Genomic DNA, 18,530 nt, shown 5'->3' with positions numbered 1-18,530 from the left:
AATTCTAAGAAATCTTAAGAAAACCTTTTTTCCCTAAGGTGACGTTGGAATAATTTCACATTATTGTATTTTGTAGAAACAGTATCATTTATCTAATGATGTCTGCTCACTCGGTCTCTTGGTTCTTAATAAAGTTGGAAACATCTAAAATGATAATCTGCTATTTTTTAGGTGGTTAATACGTTTTTGTTCTTTATAAACAGTTCAAAAGAATGCTGAACCGGGAGCTGACACACCTTTCAGAAATGAGCCGATCGGGGAACCAGGTGTCTGAATACATTTCAAATACTTTCTTAGGTAAGATATTCACTGGAAAACTTATTCCATAACTGAGATTTTTTTTTAATATTAATTTCTGCAAACTGTCAGGAACATCACTATATGAGTTTGGAATGGGGTTAAGTGACAGAAAAATCCATTTAAAATAAGAACTAAAGACAATCCTTAACATAAAAAAAAAAAAAAAGCTGTAAGGTGTTGTGAAAAAAATGAATGAAAATACCCATCAAAGACAGAAGTTTATTATGGGCTAATTAAATTTATATAGACCTCAGGTCACTCCTTATCTACCCACCCACTTCCATCTCTGTCAAGACCTCTGAAGGGGTGGGTGGGTGATGGGGGGTTCAATCATCCAGTCCTTAGGGACAACTCCAATTGGCTCCTGTGACATGGTATTCTTTAAATTCTTCCAGTAACTGGGCTTTGAGCAAAAGGTTTCCTTTTAGATGCTTTGCGAGAGATGGCTGGAGAACTGTATGGTGATTTGACCCATGATAATAAGCTTTGGAAATAATTTCACTGTTGCTTTGCTAAGGTATTTCTTAACGATACATGGGGGGAGGGCAGAAAGAATCTCCACCTCTCTGAAGGAGTTAGCCTTCTGCAAGCAGCATCATTATCTTCCTAATCTGATACTTACCTATCAGTCTCTGCTTTCACATTGCTAGTCTTTTAACACATGTCACTGACAGGAAAGGTTTGCATCAGTGCCTCTCAACTACTGTCATGCATCCTGTTTGATTACTAGGAATTTCTGATCTCATGTTTAAAGCCATCCTGCTGTGTATTTTTCTTGAATAAGACCTGCAGAACCTGCAAATCTGTACTTCAGAGTGAATGGGTAGCCTTTAGACTCTGATTCTGTTGACTTTCAATTACCACTGAATTATGCTCATTTAGCAGAACTCCACTTTCCAGGGAAATGACCTATTCTTACAGCCGAACATTACACCTCCCTTCTTTTTGGCATTGCTGCATATCCTTAAATCAATGAGCATTTGCCTTGATGTCTTATGGAAACACATACCTCTTCTAGTTTTATTTTAAAAAATCAATTCTATTTCTCTAATACCAAAGCAGTTCCTGCTATCAGCAGATCAATCTTTGATCAGCCTAGTGGAAAGCTCATGGCGCTACTCTGTGGCCAGTGGGCATTGGCATGACTGACAAGTGCCTTTCCAACAGTTTCCAGTATGTGGGTGTCTGCAGCACCCAGTTTTCTCCAGCGGCAGTTGTGGCAACCTTTGTCAGAGAACAAAGAGAAGATTTTTTTCATACATCCTAGCTCCAAGAGGAGCTAGAATCTAATTGAACAGAAAGTGTTGTGTACTGATCCTTTTCTTCTCCATTATCCCCCTTTATGCTTTTGAAGGCAGGTATCTTCTCCTGTCCATCTGTGTGACACCCAATTATTTTTCATAAGCTGGGGATTGTTTTAGGGACAGTCTCCAGGTTAATGACTGTGGGAAAGAAGAATAAAATCAATAAGTGCAAGGACTCATTTTTGTTTTCATAAACATTGCATGTTAAAATATCAGGGCTTGTCTGTCGTCTCAGAAGAGACTCTGACCACTGGAGTAAAGCTGCAGGAAATCTCTGAGCTCTTCATCATCCAAGGTTGTACCTAAGCTGTCCTCTTGGCTTGTAGCCTCTTTCACTATCTGCTTGCTAAGGACCATGAGAATAGTTTAGTATACCAATTATTCTTATTTTACCATCAAAGGCTATCAAGTGAGGAGGCTGAGAAGATAATAAAAATGAGTTCTCAGTTTCAACACTTTGCATCTCAAGAACAGGAAACTGTCAACTCTGTTGAATATTCCATTTGCTATGGAGGCATATCTCTTGAGGAAAACCATCATTTGGCATCTCATTATTCCCCCCAAAATTAAATTATCAACAACAAGTGGTTTGAGGTAGGTTGTTAGAACCTCAGTCCTTACACACTCAACATTAGGAGGGTGGTGAGCCTGAGTGTGTGTTTGTGTGTGTGCGTTTGCATGCACACGCATGTGCACACACAAGGTAGACCCGATCAAACAGACTAGACAGATAGATTATATTCTTGAGAAAATTTAGGGAGAAAAAAATCCATCATATAAACAAAAGATTCATCAGCTACTTCAACTGTAAAATGGGAACACTGGAGTAGATGACACCCTCCGTCCATTCCAGCTCTAACTTTCTATATGGATGGAGTTTATCAGTCTTGCTAAGACATACCTGGCAACCTGGATTCTCTGGAATAGCCTGTAGGCTTACAATTTGATAATCTTAAAAAGCAAACAAACAAAGCTTGTTTCCAAACTGCAAATGCAGGACATGGAACTCTACGTCCTGTCTTGTGAGCATGGCAAGTATTCCTGGAGGACCGTGAAGCCTTCTTCACAAAATGTCAGATCTGAAGGGGACCTTAATGGCCTCATCCAGTTCCCTCATTTTCCAAGAAAGAAAACTGAGGCCCAGAAGGGTATGTAACTTGACCAAGATTACTTGGCTAAAATGTTCCCGAGCCAGAACTATGACTTCAGTCTCTTAACTCCTAGATCAAAATACCTGTCACTTCTTTAACTAGGAAAGGTTATTAGGCTGTCAGAAGAAAATCGCCTTTCAGAATAGATGTAATCTATGTAGAAAAGTCTTTAGAATCAGGATTGTTGGACCTAAAAATGTGTTAACAGCTTCCAGTAATATAAGAGCCTCTTGTCAGAGCACAGCAACCATCTCCAAGAGCACAAAATGGGAAGACCTTATTGATTTCAGTTAAACTTGAAGAGCAGTATCTCAGTAAGAGTCATTGAAAGTTAAAATGTGTCATCCAGAAAGGAGGGAAATCCCTCACTGCGGGGAATGTGTGAAACTTGTATTGTTTCCATTTAAAAGGATGGCGTCCAGATGGACAGGCTGACATGCAGGCAAGAGACCATCAGTGCAGGCACTCTGTGATACTCATACAGGTTAATGGGCTCGGGTTGCTGGTACAGGAGGAAGTAAAGGACCCAGGGGGAAGGAGCACAGATTAAAGCAAGATATTTAAATGTGATATTACAAGTTAGTTGATATTTTTTCAGAGAAGAATCACCCCTTTAAATCCCCGACTTACTGTCTCCAAAGCTGGAACATAGAATTCTCAAGACACAGGGAAGAGAACTCAGGAATTTTGCATGATTAAATGCTGTAAGCTAGCAAGAAAAGCACCTCCAATGCCGCCATTATCAGAGTTTTGATGAGACGTTTTTTGCATCTGTTTATTTATTTATTTGGTACTGTTCCACTCTTTCCCCACTGTAGTCTGACCATTCTGTAAATGTGAACTCACAAAGCATGTAGTATGATTCTTTGAGTGTGTGTTTCAGGTTATTTCTGCATGGGACTGGCTAAGCATTTAGCAGAGGAAATTCAGAATAGGGAAACCCATCAGTTGTTCCAATGCCTGCATAGGGAAACACCCATTAATGTCAAAATGGCACTCTCTGTGGATAATGGCTTTCTTCTTTATCGTAATGTTCCAGACACAGTAGTGGTTCGGCTCAACTTCTCGCTGTCGCAGGGAATCTTTAATTAAACAAAGGAAAAAAGCTGCTAGTCCCGCTAGAGGTTTTATATTTGCATTGGCACAGAAGAACCTAACAGCTTCGTTAACCAGGCATGAAGAATGGTGAAGAATGATGGTTAGGAAACGCAGGGGCTATTGTGGCCTTTTATTTTAGCAAAAGTAGTCATTATGAGGAGTGAAGTGACAGGGAGAAAAGTAATTTCAAAAGTAATGTCATATATAGTTTTTATGCCAAAGGTTGAGAGACCAGAAAGAGATTTTAACGGGAACCTGAAGGCCTGGGTTCTAAGCTATTAAATCACTGCGTCTGGAACAAAGTGATTGTGAAATAAATATCTGTTGAATGAATTGCCCTTTAGCTTGGGAAAGTTGCTGACTTCATCTGAAAAGTGAACATGTGGGGTTATTATTGGTTCCCAAACCTGACTCTGATCATCAAAGTCACTTGGGAAGATTTTTAAAAAACACTGATTCAGTAGGACTGGGTGGGGCTCATAAATCTGTATTTTTCAAAAGTTCCCTGGGTGCTTCTGATGCTGAACTAGGTTGGAAACCCCTGAACTAACTGGGATGACCACTAAAATTCCTCCCTAAGGCAGAGTCATAGGCTGATGAATCTAGGAACTTGGGGGCACCCAGAGACAGCACTGAGATGCTAGGGATAGAGAAATCTCTTGCTCCAGCCCTACAACCAGGTACCAAGGGTCCAGGACAGCTGCTTCCACCTCACTGTGCTCACTTTGCTTTGATGAGTTGTCCACAGGGCTCTGTGAGCAGGCGGAGGTCTCCAGGGAGAACGTGTGACTATGCCATCAGCTGCAAGAGTTGAAAGCAAATCATCTAGATCCCAGCAGGCCATCTGGAAATGTGTCATTTTCAAATAGAGAAGTTGTCCAAAGACTCATTTTCGCTGAAACAAGTAGAGATAAATGTAGGAACTTTTGAAAGCTGCATTAACTCTTTCAGCCACAGGGTGTCATTTAGTTCAATGAAGCAGCTGTAGAGCACCTCAATAAATGATTGCCTCAGTGCATTCACAGGCATCCCTGTGGCCTGAGAGAGTTAATGCATTTTTCAGAAGGACTCGGGATCCATCCATCTCCCTGAGAAGTGAAATAGAATATTTGATTGCTGATATTTTTAATAGCATGATACAGAAGAAAGAGCTTCTATGAGCAGGTAGATAGGTTTTTCTCACTAACCCTAGCCCTCCTTTTATCTTATTGTAGCAGAATTTTTTAAAAAATTAAATGAGATGATTATAAATATTTAATAAGCACAAATACATTAATAAATGTAATGCCTGTTACCAATGAGAGGCATTGTTATTATTTACTAGCAGAATTCATAGACACAAGGCATGAAATAAAACTGAAATTACAGTCTTCCTCTTAACCTCAAATCGTCATAAGCCAAGGCTTTAGAGTAATCATTTGAAGATTAGAAGCCATTTAGTTCTCTAACATATATACTACTCATCTAAACTGAACCCAGCTACTGTTATATGGATCTTTTAAATTAAACAGTCATTACAAACATAATAAAGTGAGCAAAACATAAAGCCTGTTTTTATTAACCTGGGCTTGGCTACATGAACCTTTTCTATTTTTACAAACATACAAGTTATTCACTTTAATAAGAAATTTACATATAAATATTGATGCCTCACCTTGAAAGTGTATGAGTGTAATTGTCCCAAATCACCCTGCAAACAGAAGACATGGGATTGAGTTCTACCTCTGCCACTTCTTGAACCACTTATGTAGCTCCTCTGGACGTCAGTTTGCTGCTTTAGCAATAAAATCATGTATCACCGGATTGTCCTGGAGATCAAGTGAGATAACGCTATGACAGACCTTCATAAGATGAGCCATCCATTATAGACCGTTAGAAGTTGTTTTTGAATATTGCAGTGGGTTCTCATTGGCACACAGGGACTGGAAAACCTATTTTTGTGTTGTTGCAGACAAGCAGAATGACGTGGAGATTCCATCTCCCACCCAGAAAGACAGGGAGAAAAAGAAAAAGCAACAGCTCATGACACAGATAAGCGGAGTGAAAAAACTGATGCATAGTTCAAGCTTAAATAATACAAGTATCTCACGCTTTGGAGTCAACACGGAAAATGAAGATCATCTAGCCAAGGTGTGTATGAGCTGGGTGTGTGCTCATGTAGCTCTGCTTTATAGCAGGCAGATGTCTAAAAGCTCCTACTAGGAAACAGTGATCGCTTTTGCTTTATGATTAAATAGTATGATGAGGCTGATGTAGCCCGTTGTCCATTGTTGAATACCTAGTTAAAGGCCCTTTTTCTGTACCAAAGGACCATAATTTTGTCCTGAGTTGGGTCCATTAACCTATGAATGGAGAATCCTGTTGAACACATATTGGGAGAATCCAAGGTGAGGGCAATAGACAGGGCTGAATTACCCCAGAGGATATTTCAGAGACTGTATGCCAAGGACCGATGAGAAAATCTGCACTGATTGGCAGAGCTGAAGAAGAAATGGGAGAAATTGACAGCCTTGATCCTTGAGCCCAAACCCTAGTAGTGGAGGAAGGCTCAGAAAGAATTCATACCTCCTCTCGGAGGCCGTGCAAGGTGACTGCTGAGGTTCTCTCAGCCTTGTGAGAATATGAAATGAGAACAAATGAACATTCAGTGAGGGAGCGTCTGAAAGATGTCATTAGAAGAAGGTTGATTACACATTGGGCCAAGCCTCTGGGGAGAGCCTGGATCCCTTACTCTGGGCAGTAATTAATAATGGAATAAATTGCTCCTTTAATCAGATAATCTTGGAATAATCCCACAACACAGGATGGAATGATGTTTCTTTCAAGTCTTTCTGTGGCACAGGAGCTCTAGGATGTAATGGATGACTAGCATCTTCATGACCTTTTATACTAAATCAGGGTTGACTTACACACATTCTAGCAGCTAAGTCTCCTTGACATGGCTCTCAGTGATAATAACCAAAGGGCAGATGAGTTTCCCTGAGATTGCTTTCTAGCTGTTACTCATGGACCAGTGAGCAGAGAAGGGGAGAGACAGGGAAATGGGGCTAGAATGATCTCTAATCACTTGCACCTACTTCTGAAAGCAACATTGATTGAGGACTGACATACGGCAAAAAATTAGAGGTCAGCAACAAAATTTATCAATAAACATACATTCTCCCTTTTCTGAAAAATATGTACAGAACCTTCTAACCAGCATGAAGATACTCAACTTCCCAGATCATTCCATTTTCAAACGTTCATGCAACCAGAACACTCTAACTAGATACTCTAAAGACTTAGCCAACCCCTGTCCCCAGAATAAATAAAAATAATGAGGCATGTGAACAAAACTGTCCTTATTTCTAAATTTCTCTAATTTTGATGATAGGAACTGGAAGACCTGAACAAATGGGGCCTTAACATCTTCAATGTGGCTGGATATTCCCACAATAGGCCCCTAACATGCATCATGTATGCCATATTCCAGGTGAGTAAACAGGAGTGAACGTTGGTTATCCAATTAGATGCTCTTTATGATTTTTTTCCATCCCAGTTTACTTTTCTGATTTGGTTTTTCTTCATTTTTGGACATCCACTTAGTTATTTTCTAATCCTTTTTGCCGCATAGGAAAGAGACCTCCTAAAGACATTCAAAATTTCATCTGACACCTTTGTTACCTACATGATGACTTTAGAAGACCATTACCATGCTGATGTGGCATATCATAACAGCCTACACGCTGCTGACGTAGCCCAGTCAACCCATGTTCTTCTTTCTACGCCAGCGTTAGATGTGAGTAGTTATGATCTGTTTTGCATACCCTGCCCATCCTCCTTAAAAAGTGCCATACAACATGTGATATATTTATAGAAATAATGTAATTAGATGTTTTTGCATACTGGAACTGGCTCTTTATTATGTAGAGCATGTATCAATTGGGTTATTAATATAAATGGATGACATTTCTACTTGCTCTCTCATATCAGAGTAACCTTTCCTTTACCTCTGTTACAATTGAAAAATTATTTAATTATCAAGCAGTTAATAGGATGCTCTATTTGTCATTGTATCTCTAGTACCTAATAAGTGTCCAGTTCAGCATTTAGTATATAGTATATCCTCAGTATGCATGTGCTGATCTGAGCTGCCTGCACCATCCCAGGTCCTCTGAGGGATAGCACAGAAATATAATATAAAATGTTCTATATAGTTCCTGTTAAGAATAAGCATCCATAAGCTTATTTGCCTACGAATTCATAAAACAGGCTCTATGGATTGAAGGAAAAGTAACCGAAAAATCTAGAACTGAGGAATTAACAATGCTGAAGCAAAGAGGGACAGCTTTCCAACTTGTTAGACATCTCTCTCGAAGATGGCTGTGACTGCTTCTCTCACAGATTAATGCATTTGTGTATATCACTATAAGCAGCCCAGTGGGTACAGCAGTCCATGCTCTTCCTTGACAGATGGCAGTGGTGGTCGGGTATTTCCAAAATGTGTAGGCTCATTGTGGGAAGGGACTGGCCATGCCCTAGCCAAGCCCACCTCTGCAGATTCAGCTTGGAAGGTGAAGAAAGATTAAACTGACCCCAACTCTATTGCTTGGGTTCCATATATTCTGAGAAATGAAATCCAAGAAGCTAAGACTGTTTTATAGCCCTGAAGGAAAAAAAAAAAACAGTATTATTTTTATGTTCTGTGTCAGTATCACACGGTGGGCCAACACTGTTTATCAACTGTCTGCTGCTGTTACCTACTGTGTGGCTGGAAATCGAGTATGAGAACCACAGATGTTTAGAGAAGGGAGAGTTCAATGTGTCCTTGCATAATTAGATTGAATCGAAGGGTCAGAAGATTTAAGTAACCACAGAGAATGATGAAAGACATTTCAGCCAGAAGCAATTTATACCTAAATAAATACTAGGTTTAAATCATTGCATACAGGTAGGGGCAGAGGAGGGAGGCTTCACGGGATGGCATGAAGGAGTTGAGCAGTCGGCATTAGGTCTCATTTCTCAGAAATGTCCTCAAATCTTGTCCATACTAATCACTGAGTGGATAGGTATTGACTGAATGGATGAATGAATAAATGTGTGAAAGCTCTGACCATGCTACAAATTTAGCTTTAAGAAATAACTTACTGGCAGGCTTATACATCTGGAATTTGGCCTTAGTTATGCAGCCTGAAAGCATAGGAAGCTTTTTATAGCAGAGCAGAGCCAGTCTGACGTGCTTCTTTGACCACTATATGTGCACCATCCTGTTATACCACTTATCCAAGAAACAAATATCAGGTACCACCTGATCTCTCACCATGAGCGCTGTGCTAACGCCTTCCCCGAGCCTCAGCCTGCAGGCTCGATGTGGGCGTGGGCTCTGACCACCAGTCCTCTCACATAAGAGACCTTATGATGATGGACAGAATCTACATTTAATTAAAATAGTATATTGAGACGTTGTATAGATAACAAACCATCTTTCTCCCAACAAGAATGAAATGGGGTACCTTAGTATGAAACTAATTAAGCAGGATAGGCAAATGGAACGTGGAGTTCAGTGCACTCATTTTGCCCTGCAGGCCGTCTTCACAGATTTGGAAATCCTGGCCGCCATTTTTGCAGCTGCTATTCATGACGTTGATCATCCTGGAGTCTCCAATCAGTTTCTCATCAACACAAGTGAGTTCGCCACTAGAACAGTCATTTGAGATAATTGTATGAGTCACTGCTTCATTTTTTTCCTCCTGATGTTTTCATTATGGATAATAATGAGGGTAATAATGAGGTAATCCTTCCATTCCACTCAAACTGGTCAGACCTTTCCTGGATACTGTGTCCAGTCTAGCAACATCACTTTGAGCTGCGTGGAGAACTTGGAAAGGGTCAGATGGGAGCCATAAAAAGTACTCAGTGTTTGGAAAATGCAACATGTGAGGAAAGAGTAACACATGTGGAATTATCCAGTAAGGATACGGAAAGGCTTGGGAATAATGTGGTAATGATTTTTTAGGATTATGCAGGGCTCTCACACAAAGCATGGTGACCCACTAGTGTCCCTCTCTACTGAGGGAGCAGGTTCAAACGTTGTATCTGAGCATGGGAGCCTCCATATAGAAATAAGACTCCAAGAAAAAGCTTCCACAATTCAGGATGGAGGGTCGGGTCATTAAAAGTCTCACACACTCTCTTCCAGCTTCATAGGTTTGATTATGCACTGGTCTGTAGTATGGATTGGTCTGACTTCAGTGACCTTCAAGGGCTGGCCCATCCTTAGGATCCCAAGCCCTACTCAAAGCTTTTGTCATGCTCGAAATATTTAGCATCCATGCTAATGAAAATCCATGATTTTTCCCAGTTAATGTACCACTTCCAAATGCTGAAAATCTAAGTACTTTTTTCTTCTGAGAATACTGGTTATCTTGTTGTGGTCAAGATTAACATCAAGTGCTGACGGTTTTAAGAAATATTGGAGCTACTTGCTGTGAAAGAGCCCTTATCATACTTTATCATCAGGATATTTGAATGACTAAGTGTGAGGTACCTTGGTTTTTACCTTGTTTTTCTACTGAAAGAACGTAAACTTTGGGCAGCTGCTTGTCTGTGTGGGTTATATCAGCTGGTCTACTGTGGTGTCATGAACCATTCCATATATAGGCCAGTTAGCTTCACACAGAAAAATGGTCTTTCTGCCAAAGCCACGTACCATAAAAAGCCAGCTTGCAGAGCTATGCCCTTGATCACAGGATGAACAAGGCAAGAGTGCTGAAACCACATCACATATCCCACCACCTTTTCTGAAGATGTAACTCAAAGCACACTGTAAAAGCAATGGTTTATGAGTAACAACACCTACAATTATTAACATATTATCATCACTTGGTTATCATTTTGGTTAAGAGAAAATGTGGCTTCATGAGTTTGATGACCATGTTCTCAATTGCAGACCATGGCGCTGCCTAACAAAGGTTGTCTGTGATTCTTCTGTGTGAAAGGCAGGCTAGAAGCTGTAGTTTAGGTAACTAGATAATGCAGTTTCTGTTGTATAGGGCCATAGGGCAGAAACTGGGATATCAAAATTGTTGTAAAAAGTTATTGTTTTGTTACCATATTTACAGAAAGCTCCAAAGAGCTACATTATTTGAATAAAGTGAAATTTTACACTCACACCATTATCTTCTTTGAAAATCCAAAACTCACAATTGATGGAGCTGGGAAACATATCAAAAAGTGAGATAATGTGAAAAATTTTAATACCTTGGGTAAAGTTTAGTGGCATTTTCAGTCTGTTCTTTTTCCAAAGCACACATTTGTGAGGACATAAGGGAAGTTACAAACTGAGATAAAAATAGGATTAATTGCTTGGGAATGCCCTTACCTAAAATGTCAAATTCTTCATCTGAAGTGAAAAGGAAAAAAAGGATTTTAAAAATACTGTGACTTTTAATCAAAGAGAAAGTTTATGAGCTAATATCTACTGGAAACTTTTTTTTTTTTTTTAACTTAGGAACTGACTATTTCTCTTTGTAGAGGGAGACTCTGCTCTAACAGAAAATGACATATGGGGTCTTGGTTCTTAAGATCATATGGAGAGAACTAGATCTGATTTCACACTGAGGTAATTCCACAGTTTGAATTGTATCCCTTTTTATTAAATCATCATTTTCCTTTGTTTATTAGATTCAGAACTTGCTTTGATGTATAATGATGAATCTGTGTTGGAAAACCATCACCTTGCTGTGGGTTTCAAACTGCTCCAAGAAGAACACTGTGACATCTTCCAGAATCTCACCAAGAAGCAGCGTCAGACACTCAGGAAGATGGTTATTGACATGGTAAGACTTTGGTCTCCCTGTGTTCCTCACTTTTGCTGGAAGAGAAAATCCATCTCCTTGATAAACTGAGTTTATTGAGAGTTTCCTTTTTTTTTTTTTTTTAACCTCAGGTCTTAGCAACTGATATGTCCAAACACATGAGCCTGCTGGCAGACCTGAAGACAATGGTAGAAACAAAGAAAGTTACAAGTTCCGGTGTTCTTCTCCTGGACAACTATACTGATCGTATACAGGTATTTGACAGAAGCCTTTGATTTAACACAAAGCCACACCAAATTAATGACGCAGCAATTAGAAAAAGAAAAACAAGTTTACTGAGTTGCATGTCCTAGGTTACAACTAAGGCTTTGGGCTTATTTTAAGAATGAGCAAAGGAAAATGGACATTCAAGTTGATTCTCTAATTTACGAAGAAAAACAGAACCCTATTTATTGAGTTGCTTAATTCTAAAAATAAACAGCAAAATCTCTTTATAATAGGGTATACGTGACTGCTGATCCCAAAGGCTCATGTTTGGACATAAATCCTACTGACTTGAACTTTGTTAGGTCTGTTTTGATTATACAAATTGCCCTCAGTTGGTCTCCTCTTTCCACAAGTGGAAAATATGAAGACATCTACTTTGAGTAATTCTTTGCATTTTTTCCAAACTGAGGAGAAGAAACCATGGCAGCATCTGACCTCTAATGTCCCTTCCAGTTTTTTAATTCAATGACTGTCAATCAAAGAAGACATATTTTCCCCTTGGGGACTCTTATAATGGTAAATAACCAACTCTGGCCAGCACCATTGTAATCCTGCTTTTTTGGTGCAAGCACCATAATTATAATGCAACTAAAATGTTCTTGGGTCTGGTACCAAGTGTACTAGTACGAGAGGGATGAGATGTTCCGGTAGTATTTATACCTCATTTTATGGGATTTCCAAAATTTGATGATTTCAGGTCCTTCGCAACATGGTACACTGTGCAGACCTGAGTAACCCCACCAAGTCCCTGGAATTGTATCGGCAATGGACAGACCGCATCATGGAGGAATTTTTCCAGCAGGGAGACAAAGAGCGGGAGAGGGGAATGGAGATTAGCCCCATGTGTGATAAGCACACAGCTTCCGTGGAAAAATCCCAGGTATCTAATATAAGGTTTCAGAGTTTCTGTGAGCTCTGCTGATGGTTGAACTGGAGGGCTCTTTCTAGATGTTTTCTTTTAAATATGTGTGTGTGTGTGTGAAATTATAAGGAAGCAACTACTTTATTTAGTTCCATTATGCTCATGACTCATTCGCCTTCTGCATTACACTCAATTTCACAAGGAGATAAAGCAGTCTTCAGAAATCCATCAAAGTTTGGACTGTGTATCCTCGCTTTAGATCATTGTCTATGACCTTAACAAATCCTGCTGATTTAACTGAATGCTGCTGTCTCCTTCATCTCATCCCTCTAGGTTTCCCCCAGCTCTGTCTTTACCCTCCAGGACCTCTGCTTTTCACCCTTGTTTCCTGTTTTCGTTGTCTCTCCATAATCATGCACACTGCTACCATCACCAGAGGTGACGAACCTCATTCCCACACATCTCTCTGCCTCATAGTTGAAGCGCTGTCCTGCGTCCCCTTCCAAGGTCACGTCTACACTTCTGAGAGCATGCTGACATCTTTTGGTTGTGTCCAAAGCTACAAACTCTCTGTGTGCTAAGGACTGGGGGGACATTACACTGTAGGCAGGGAGATGCAGAAATGCCCCAGATGCCGCTAGCTGCAAAATATGTAGCACTAGATAGTATCGATATTCTTACAAAGGCTTCAGGGCCGGCTGAGATGCTATTTTTTTCAGGACAACAAACTACCTGAGCCAGGCAGTCATGATTAAGACTGTGTCTCTAGGCTGCCCAAGGCCTTTTTCACAAAAGCATTCAGAGTACTTTTTGTTAGTGTTTATCCTCTTTCCCCACTACCTTCTACTCCCAAATTTACATGTAGTTATAATATCAATGTATAGTTCCTTTGCAATTATTGTTGTGTTGCTTTTTAAAGAAACCCAATCAAATGAGTTTAAAATCTGTAAGTGCTCTGAAGGTCTAATATGCCATAAAAACACGTGATAACATAAAGTTAGGGCCAATTCAAATACCCTAATGCCTTAATTAGAACAAGATATTCATGAATTAGTTAATTAAATAGCATATTGCCCTTTTGTTAGCAACAGTGGTGTTTCGTATGTATATGATGTTCTGTGTGGTTTTCCACACATTTCCCATACATTATCCCATTTGAACCTCCAAACAGCCTTGTGACATAGACATAGCAGGTATTTCCCCAGTGTGTCAGGTGAAGAAGCTGTCCTCTTGTTCCAGTTCACCCAGCTACCCTCCACCCAAAACTATTCACTGTCCATCACTGAGAACAGGTCTCACTGTTTCCATGATGTTGTGGTCCACCCTGGTATTTCCCACAGATGGGGAATGAGTAGTCTGGCAATGAAGCCCTTGATTTGTAGAGTTCTCTCGTCCCAGGGCCTAGGAAATAAGCAACTAGAGGCTACCTTTCAAAAAAGTGCTGAACATTTAGCAGAAGCAGAACAAATGAAGAAAGCAAATGACGGCACTGCGTTCAGCTGATTGAATTTTCTCCATTGCCTTGAGCTTGTTTTTTTCAGGTCCCTGGAAAACACCTTGAAAATAGTCTCTAAAAACCACTAAACATACATAAAGAAGTAAAAGGGAGGAAAGAGGAGTGGGTGGAAGCAAGAGAAATATCTGAATCATCCACAGTCGAAGTTCTTGTAATCAGTGCAGATCAGAGATGCCCTGACTGTGGTATGAATTCCGTTTGTTTAGGCTAGGGAAACACCAGAGAAAAGATAGATAGATAATAGGTAGATAGATAGATAAACAGATAGATAAAAGTCACATACAACTAAGGTTCTTTGATATGGTACAACTTTGATGTGTTAAATAACTGGCCCAAATCCAGAATGTTAATAAAGGGAAGTTTCCAGCAGTGTGGAAAGACAGCTATGTAATGCCCATGGGTGCACAGAAGTTGCCTTTGCTCATCTACCCCTGAATCCCTACCCAGCATCTCTCCAGCTCCCCAGACCATGACAGGGGAATTCCATTCCCTGATTCAACTAGTGCCTATTCTTTCTCTCAGCCTGTTCCCACCCCCAATGTTTCCTGTTTGTCCCACAGTGGAAAGGTCAGGATAAGGCCACAGAGCCAGCTCATGCAGGATGCATAGCCCCTGTGTAAACCATAACAGAGCCATAAGCTTCACATTTCTTCACAGGAACACTAGCAAAGGAACTGCTTAATTGTCTTTATTTTTCCTTCTTTCTCCTGATGGAAATGACGGTATGCCCTCTGGATCTAAAACAATTGCAGACGTGTCTGCAGAGGGGATATTTGTTTGTTTAGGGACTTGAAGTGTTTTCAAGTGTTTTACCTACGTCGTCTACAAACCAAAAACATTCCACAGAACCTGAGACATCTCAGAGTCATACGAGGCCGGCTCCCTTTCATTTTAAAACCGTGGCATATTTTAAAGTTATCAGGGAAAGAATGTTGAGTCAGAGCTCAGTAGACCTGGAGCTTCCTTCTTCAGAGAATGACTCACAGAATCCAATGAGTGACAAAGTCATTCCCAGCCAGGGTTACATCCAGACTTCTTACCTGGCAGACGTCAGAGGAAAAGTAATCAGTTCTAGTGAGACCAACACAGGCTTTGGGATCAGACAAAGTTGGGACTGAGTCCCATCTCCACCACTTACTGGCTCTGTGATCTCTGACAAGATATTTCATCTCGACGAGTCACAGTTTCCTCCTTTGTGAATGGTGAATAGCCATACTTACTCTGCATGATTAAGAGTGATAATGTATATATTGTGTTCAGTGCAGGATGCACCATATAATAGGTACTCAAATAACAGATTCCAGTATTATTGACCTCTCTTGGGTTGTTGTGGCTCTTTCTTTGCATGCAAACCAGGACGGCTTGTTTGGTGTTCCAGGGCCCATCACAATAACAGATGTGTAACCTTCTTTTTCTCCAGGTGGGCTTCATCGACTACATTGTCCATCCGCTGTGGGAGACCTGGGCGGACCTGGTACAGCCTGATGCCCAGGACATTCTGGATACTTTAGAAGATAACAGGAACTGGTATCAGAGCATGATACCCCAGAGTCCCTCCCCACCACTGGACGAGCAGAACAGAGACTGCCAGGGTCTGATGGAGAAGTTTCAATTTGAACTGACCCTCGAAGAGGAGGATTCTGAAGGCCCCGAAAAAGAAGGAGAGGGCCACAACTATTTCAGCAACACAAAGACACTCTGTGTGATGGATCCGGAAAATAGGGATTCACTGGGAGAGACTGATGTAGACATCACAACAGAAGACAAGTCCCCGATTGACACATAATCTCCCTCTTCATATGGAGATGAACATTCCACCCTTGACAAGCATGCCAGCTGTATGGTAGGGCCAGCCCACCGTGGGGGCCGAGGCCTGCACAGGACAAGGGCCTCCTGGCCTTTCCAGTTACTTGAGTTTGGAGCCAGAATGCAAGACCAGGAAGCACATAGCAGCTCAGGAAATTCCACAGTTGACTTGCCTTGCTTGCAGGCTTAGTGGAGAGCTGAAGGTTTCTGTGGTTCTGGAGGCCAAGTTCGCATCACAACCGAATGGCTTGAAAATGGAAGACACAAAACTGAGAGATTTTTCTGCACTAAGTTTTGGGAATCTGTCCCCTCTAGTGACTGAACTGACTGACTAATAATGTCATTTCTATATCTGCTCACCTGTCCCTTTGTCTGCCAACCTGTGTGCCTTTTTTGTAAAACATTTTCACGTCTTTAAAATGCCTGTTGAATACCTAGAGTTTAGTATTAACTTCTACACAGATAAACGTTCAAGGTTGACATAAACTTTTCTGACTCTTTCTGGGGGAAAAAAAAAGGAAAGAAAATGGTCTTCCTTCTTTCTTGGGCAATATCTTTCACTTGACTATAGTTACTTTTGCAAATAGAAAGGCTACGCTTCTAACCACATTCAACTTCCTTCTCCTGTGGTCCCAAACAACTCCTCAGTTGCCCTTATAAAGTATCTCTGTTTGCCTGCTTCCAACAGTATTTTTTCTCCTCTAGAGTTGCACTTTTTTGCTGTAAACAGAATAAAGTTGAACAAACTAAGGGGTAGTCATGTTGTTCACAGTAACAATCTGTGTAGAATTCAGCTTCATGAGCAGTTGCCCTGTCGGGTCCCGAACCCCTGTGCCACTGGGGCTGCACAGTCCCCATCCTGTTCTCTTGCGCCCCTCTTCACGCTAACACCAGTTACACCGTTTCCAGTTTAATGCTGCCGTCTTTCTCTTGCACTGCCTTCCACGCTATCACCTCCATTTCTGTTTATAACCGTGTATTTATTACTTAATGTATATAATGTAATGTTTTGTAAGTTATTAATTTATATATCTAACATTGCCTGCCAACGGTGGTGTTCAATTTGTGTAGAAGACTCTGCCTAAGAGTTACGACTTTTCCTGTAACGTTTTGTATTGTGTATTATTATAGAACCTGAACATCGCTGAAGAGAGACATACGGGCCCCTCACCAGTTGGGTCTGCCCTTTTCCCGGTCTGAGTTGCTAATACTGCTCAACCCTTTCATGAACTGTTTTGGAAACGGGATTCTCACATTAGATACTAATGGTTTCTATTGAGCTTTTACTTTTGTATAGTTTGATAGGGGTAGGGGGCAGTGGGATGCGGTTTTTACCCCTGTTTTATCCAAATCTGTACACATGAGTTGAGTTTTAACTGGGTTCTACTATAATTGTGGCTTCGGTTTAACAAGAAACACTACATTCAGTTTAACAAGCAACTCACAGATGGTTCTCTGGAGAGTCCCCAAACTACTGACTTTGAAGAGGAAGCCCCCTGCCTGCTGTTAAGCAGGAATGTCATGTTCCAATTAATTACAAAAGAAAACAATAAAACAATGTGAATTTTATAATAAAATGTGAACTGACGTAGTAAATTATGCAAATGTGAAGCTTCTGATAACACTTGTTAGGCCTCTGAGTGGCTTCAGTCTCTGTTTGTAAAATCTATTTCATGCTTTCAGTTCAGCATTGTGACTCAGTAGTTCAAGAAATGGCACAAATGTGCATGACCAATGGGTTTGTATGTCTATGAACACTGCTTATTTCAGGTGGACATTTTATTGTTTTCCAGAGTTTCTCACAATGTATGTTATAGTATTATTATATATTGTGCTCAGATGCATTCTTAAGAGACTTTTATATGAGGTGAATAAAAAAAGCATGATTAGATTAGACTGTAGGCCCAATTATTTTGTGGTTAGTTCTGACGCATTGAAAGCAGATCTTTTTTTCCTCTTCTCTCCTACCATACCCCACAGAGAAAACTACCCACTTTGCTTGGCCAGCATCACAACTAAAGTTTCATAATCTGTGTCCAAAAAGTCCCCTAGCTTGAAACATTTATTTTTTTAACAACTGTTCAACTAGCTCAGTGGTACGAGAAGGGAGATGATGAATTAAAAGAAACAAAGCCACTTTAAGAATCTGAAGAGTTTAATCTACTGGATGAATAAAGGGAATCTCCAACTTGGCTGGGTCCTCTAGAAAAATGAATCATAGCACATTAACTTAATGTAGTCAGATGGTCCAACATAAGCTTAGTGTAGTCAGATTGTCCCATTGATTCATCTGACACATGAAGAATCTGAGGTCCAAAGAGTCACCTTAAAGCACAATGCAAGGAGTGATGGCTGACACTCATGGTCATCTCAGTGATCCATGGAGTCTCCTGTTGATCATATGGTTATGCTTTTCTTTCTGGAAAGAAC

General features: G+C 40.5%; 1 protein-coding gene across 3 annotated transcripts in view; it reads left to right on the top strand.

The window, feature by feature from the left end:
• Positions 1-17,991, top strand: part of PDE4B (phosphodiesterase 4B) — a 601,255-nt gene extending 583,264 nt beyond the window's left edge. For all 3 annotated transcript variants that reach the window (XM_024765581.1, XM_024765582.1, XM_024765583.1), the window contains 9 exons: positions 204-297; positions 5,805-5,983; positions 7,227-7,325; positions 7,467-7,631; positions 9,418-9,517; positions 11,516-11,670; positions 11,781-11,903; positions 12,614-12,796; positions 15,715-17,991. In XM_024765581.1, the coding sequence (XP_024621349.1) occupies positions 204-297; positions 5,805-5,983; positions 7,227-7,325; positions 7,467-7,631; positions 9,418-9,517; positions 11,516-11,670; positions 11,781-11,903; positions 12,614-12,796; positions 15,715-16,080 (1,464 nt within the window). In that variant the 3' untranslated portion in view covers positions 16,081-17,991. The remainder of the gene's footprint in view (positions 1-203; positions 298-5,804; positions 5,984-7,226; positions 7,326-7,466; positions 7,632-9,417; positions 9,518-11,515; positions 11,671-11,780; positions 11,904-12,613; positions 12,797-15,714) is intronic.
• The last annotated feature ends 539 nt before the right edge of the window (positions 17,992-18,530 follow it).

The sequence above is a fragment of the Neophocaena asiaeorientalis genome, unplaced genomic scaffold, assembly GCF_003031525.2.
Source record: "Neophocaena asiaeorientalis asiaeorientalis breed wild unplaced genomic scaffold, Neophocaena_asiaeorientalis_V1.1 scaffold31, whole genome shotgun sequence".
Taxonomy (NCBI): Eukaryota; Metazoa; Chordata; class Mammalia; order Artiodactyla; family Phocoenidae; genus Neophocaena; species Neophocaena asiaeorientalis.
This window is presented reverse-complemented; position numbering and strand designations above follow the sequence as displayed.